This window comes from Borostomias antarcticus, assembly GCF_949987555.1.
Source record: "Borostomias antarcticus genome assembly, chromosome: 9".
Taxonomy (NCBI): Eukaryota; Metazoa; Chordata; class Actinopteri; order Stomiiformes; family Stomiidae; genus Borostomias; species Borostomias antarcticus.
The window spans coordinates 294,422-299,421 of NC_140242.1; the positions used below are offsets into that span (position 1 = coordinate 294,422).

At 43.5% G+C, this 5,000-nt stretch overlaps 1 protein-coding gene across 1 annotated transcript in view; it reads right to left on the reverse strand.

The window, feature by feature from the left end:
* Positions 1-5,000, reverse strand: part of atp6v1ab (ATPase H+ transporting V1 subunit Ab) — a gene marked incomplete at its 5' end in the record, with an annotated part of 21,662 nt that overhangs the window by 5,816 nt on the left and 10,846 nt on the right. The window contains 2 exons of the mRNA XM_084443155.1: positions 3,256-3,370; positions 3,595-3,717. Of these exons, the coding sequence (XP_084299281.1) occupies positions 3,256-3,370; positions 3,595-3,717 (238 nt within the window). The remainder of the gene's footprint in view (positions 1-3,255; positions 3,371-3,594; positions 3,718-5,000) is intronic.

Below are 5,000 nucleotides of genomic sequence, written 5' to 3' on the forward strand. Positions count from 1 at the left end.
TATTAGTATTATTAATCAAGGAGGGGCATGGTGAGTATTAGTATTATTAATCAAGGAGGGGCATGGTGAGTATTAGTATTATTAATCAAGGAGGGGCGTGGTGAGTATTAGTATTATTAATCAAGGAGGGGCATGGTGAGTATTAGTATTATTAATCAAGGAGGGGCATGGTGAGTATTAGTATTATTAATCAAGGAGGGGCATGGTGAGTATTAGTATTATTAATCAAGGAGGGGCATGGTGAGTATTAGTATTATTAATCAAGGAGGGGCATGGTGAGTATTAGTATTATTAATCAAGGTGGTGAGGTAGCAATACCATATGATCTGGGATTTTGTCCATGGTTAAGATTGTTATAAGGCGCCCTGTGCAATCTGTGTTTGAAAAGGGCTATTATATAAATAACATTTATCATTATTATGATCATCATCATCATCATCATCATCATCATCATTGTTGGAGCCAATTAGGAAATGAAGACGATTTATATCAACTTGTATTAAATGAACAATGACTCCACCTGGTGGACATCTGGGAAAGAAGCCAAGGACAGGAAATGGAGTCCTCACATGGACACCTGAGCCAGGTGTGCTGGTAGAGAGATTACTTTTCGCAACCCAGTTTAGCAAGAACACCATAGAGTTTAGGGTTAGGGTTAGGGTTAGGGTTAGGGGTAGGGTCAGGTGTAGGGTTAGGGTTAGGGGTAGGGTTAGGGTTAGGGGTAGGGTTAGGGTCAGGTGTAGGGTTAGGAAACCTTTGTAATCCGTACAGCTATACTGCACAGCTACCGACCTTTGGATTTATTTACATTTTCTTGAAGATACATTTTGAAGTAGGCCTACAGAAAGTAGGCTATTGTTTTTGATCCTGAATTTGTTTGGATGTGAACACACGCATCACACCCATGCACAAACAAACACACATCACACCCATGCACAAACAAACACGCATCACACCCATGCACAAACAAACACACATCACACCCATGCACAAACAAACACACATCACACCCATGCACAAACAAACATGCATCACACCCATGCACAAACAAACACACATCACACCCATGCACAAACAAACACACATCACACCCATGCACAAACAAACATGCATCACACCCATGCACAAAAAAACACGCATCACACCCATGCACAAAAAAACACGCATCACACCCATGCACAAACAAACACACGCATCACACCCATGCACAAACAAACACGCATCACACCCATGCACAAACAAACACACGCATCACACCCATGCACAAACAAACACACGCATCACACCCATGCACAAACAAACACACGCATCACACCCATGCACAAACAAACACGCATCACACCCATGCACAAACAAACACGCATCACACCCATGCACAAACAAACACGCATCACACCCATGCACAAACAAACACGCATCACACCCATGCACAAACAAACACGCATCACACCCATGCACAAACAAACACACGCATCACACCCATGCACAAACAAACACACGCATCACACCCATGCACAAACAAACACACGCATCACACCCATGCACAAACAAACACGCATCACACCCATGCACAAACAAACACACGCATCACACCCATGCACAAACAAACACACACACACACACACACTCATACAAGCTAGAAGCTCCAAGAAAGAACTGAAGACGGCAAAGAAAGTAAGTGAAATGTGATTATGGGCGATATGGTGACGCGTTGACCTCCGTATGCATCTAGTTGGATTGGCGTAAGTGGAACATTAGAAAAGGCCAAAACAATCATCATCATCATCATCATCATTATTATTCTGCATGTATGGCTGGATGGACCCCAGAGGAAGTCAAGGAGCCGTCTCTCTCTCTCCTTCACATGGCCCACCGGCTGGGTGGCGCAACCAATCCTAGTAGTGGGTGATTATTGATCCTAGTAGTGGGTGATTGATTGATCCTAGTAGTGGGTGATTGATTGATCCTAGTAGTGGGTGATTATTGATCCTAGTAGTGGGTGATTGATTGATCCTAGTAGTGGGTGATTGATTGATCCTAGTAGTGGGTGATTGATTGATCCTAGTAGTGGGTGATTATTAATCCTAGTAGTGGGTGATTATTGATCCTAGTAGTGGGTGATTGATTAATCCTAGTAGTGGGTGATTATTGATCCTAGTAGTGGGTGATTGATTGATCCTAGTAGTGGGTGATTGATTGATCCTAGTAGTGGGTGATTATTAATCCTAGTAGTGGGTGATTGATTGATCCTAGTAGTGGGTGATTGATTGATCCTAGTAGTGGGTGATTGATTGATCCTAGTAGTGGGTGATTATTGATCCTAGTAGTGGGTGATTATTAATCCTAGTAGTGGGTGATTGATTGATCCTAGTAGTGGGTGATTATTGATCCTAGTAGTGGGTGATTATTGATCCTAGTAGTGGGTGATTGATTGATCCTAGTAGTGGGTGATTGATTGATCCTAGTAGTGGGTGATTGATTGATCCTAGTAGTGGGTGATTATTGATCCTAGTAGTGGGTGATTGATTGATCCTAGTAGTGGGTGATTGATGGATCCTAGTAGTGGGTGATTATTGATCCTAGTAGTGGATGATTGATTGATCCTAGTAGTGGGTGATTATTGATCCTAGTAGTGGGTGATTGATTGATCCTAGTAGTGGGTGATTGATTGATCCTAGTAGTGGGTGATTATTGATCCTAGTAGTGGGTGATTGATTGATCCTAGTAGTGGGTGATTGATTGATCCTAGTAGTGGGTGATTATTGATCCTAGTAGTGGGTGATTGATTGATCCTAGTAGTGGGTGATTGATTGATCCTAGTAGTGGGTGATTATTGATCCTAGTAGTGGGTGATTGATTGATCCTAGTAGTGGGTGATTGATTGATCCTAGTAGTGGGTGATTATTAATCCTAGTAGTGGGTGATTGATTGATCCTAGTAGTGGGTGATTGGACATTATGGGTCAATTGGCTACCAAAATGTGTGAAAATCAGGATAGAATCTGGAAATAAATGTATTATTATTATAAATGTATATATACATTACTATTATTATTATTATAAATGTATATATACATTACTTTAAGTTATAATTACTTTTTAAGTATTACAAAACATATTTGAAGAACAGAAGGGGTTTCAGAAAGACTTGACATCTGCAGTGAGAACAAGGCTTTCCTCCTCTCCGTCTCTGTGCCTGTGAAGACTGAGCTGGAGAGTTCAACGCCCCCCCCTGGTGGTAAAGAAATGCACTTACGCCCCTACGATGCTGACGCTGCCCTCTCTCTCAGGGTTGCCCAGACATTTCACCCTCCCAGCGCGCTCGTAGAAGGACGCCAGCCGGGCTCCCAGGTACGCAGGATAGCCGCTGTCTGTAGAGAGAGAGAGAGACACACACACACACGCACACGCACACGCACACACACGCACAGGCACGCACACACACACACACACACACACACACACACACACACACACACACACACACACACACACACATACCCTCAGGAAGGTCCCGCCAGAGAGCCTTTACCTAACAAATGCTTTCTAGAATAAAGTGTGTGAGAAGTGGTCCAGTAGTGAGCGGCCCACTCACCAGCAGGCATCTCCGCCAGTCGACCTGAGATCTCCCTGAGCGCCTCGGCCCATCGAGAGGTTGAGTCGGCCATCATGCTCACGTTGTAGCCCATGTCCCGGAAGTACTCGGACAGCGTGATCCCTGCACAAACACACACGCAGTTAGTAAGCACACATGTACAGTGGCATGCAAAAGTCTGGGCACCCCTGGTGGAACTGCATGTTTTGTTGATTTAACAATCTCTGTAGGAAACTTAAGCATTTGTGAAGCATATTTAAATACACAAATACTCATTATTTGCTGAATTTAACAGTGAAAAAAACAGTAAATGTGTCATGAGCAAAAGTTTAGGCATCCTTGATCCATTAATACTTTTTTAACATCTAAAAACTTGATTGACTAGTTAGGAAATTAAGAACTAAGCCAGGTGAAGACAATTCCACAGCTTACTAAATACTCCCTGTGGCTTTCAGGCTGTTGCTCTTACTCTCAACAGCCATCGGCTCCTCTAAGCAGCTGACTGAGGACTTGAAAATAAAGATAATGGACTCGTAAGCAGGAGAAGGCTATAAGAAGATATCTCAACGCTTCCAGCGTGGAATTTCCACTGTCAGAAACATCATTAAGAAATAGAAGTTAGGGGGAACTGTTGAAGTCAAGGCCGATCTGGAAGACTGAGAAATGTTGTTCACACCTGACACTCAGTCCCCAGTAGGGGAAAGGGGGTGGTCTTCAGTCCCAGTAGGGGAAAGGGGGTGGTCTTCAGTCCCCAGTAGGGGAAAGGGGGTGGTCTTCAGTCCCCAGTAGGGGAAAGGGGGTGGTCTTCAGTCCCCAGTAGGGGAAAGGGGGTGGTCTTCAGTCCCCAGTAGGGGAAAGGGGGTGGTCTTCAGTCCCCAGTAGGGGAAAGGGGGCGGTCTTCAGTCCCCAGTAGGGGAAAGGAGGAGGTGTTACTAAGTACTGACTGACAGGCTGCCCACACTTTGGTACATGACTTGAGACGTCGTAGGCGTAGTAAATGTTTGGTTGATGGTAACAAACTTTTTTTATTAATTCATGTATTGCATATGAATTTTTTGCTCACATGTAGTTTGTAAGGTAAGCCATATGATATTAGATTGTAGCCGTTAGTTGCTGTCCACGTAGAGTGACCTAGATTAGTTAGAAAAGTTATTAATTAGAATTAACCCAGATAATAAGTCAGATAAAGCAATATTTTAGTGGTTTTAGTTCACGTAAAGACTGGAAACGGCCATCAGCGTGTTGTTTGAATGCTCTGAAAAATAAAATACAACGTCCATGTTGTTCCCACACTAGGACTTAAAAGCTCATGAACACACAGAAGCAAGAACGACTTCACTACAGGGGAAGTGGTTCCATCCGAGGAGCATTGTGAACCAACAACATAACACCAGTGGGTGAAGCTC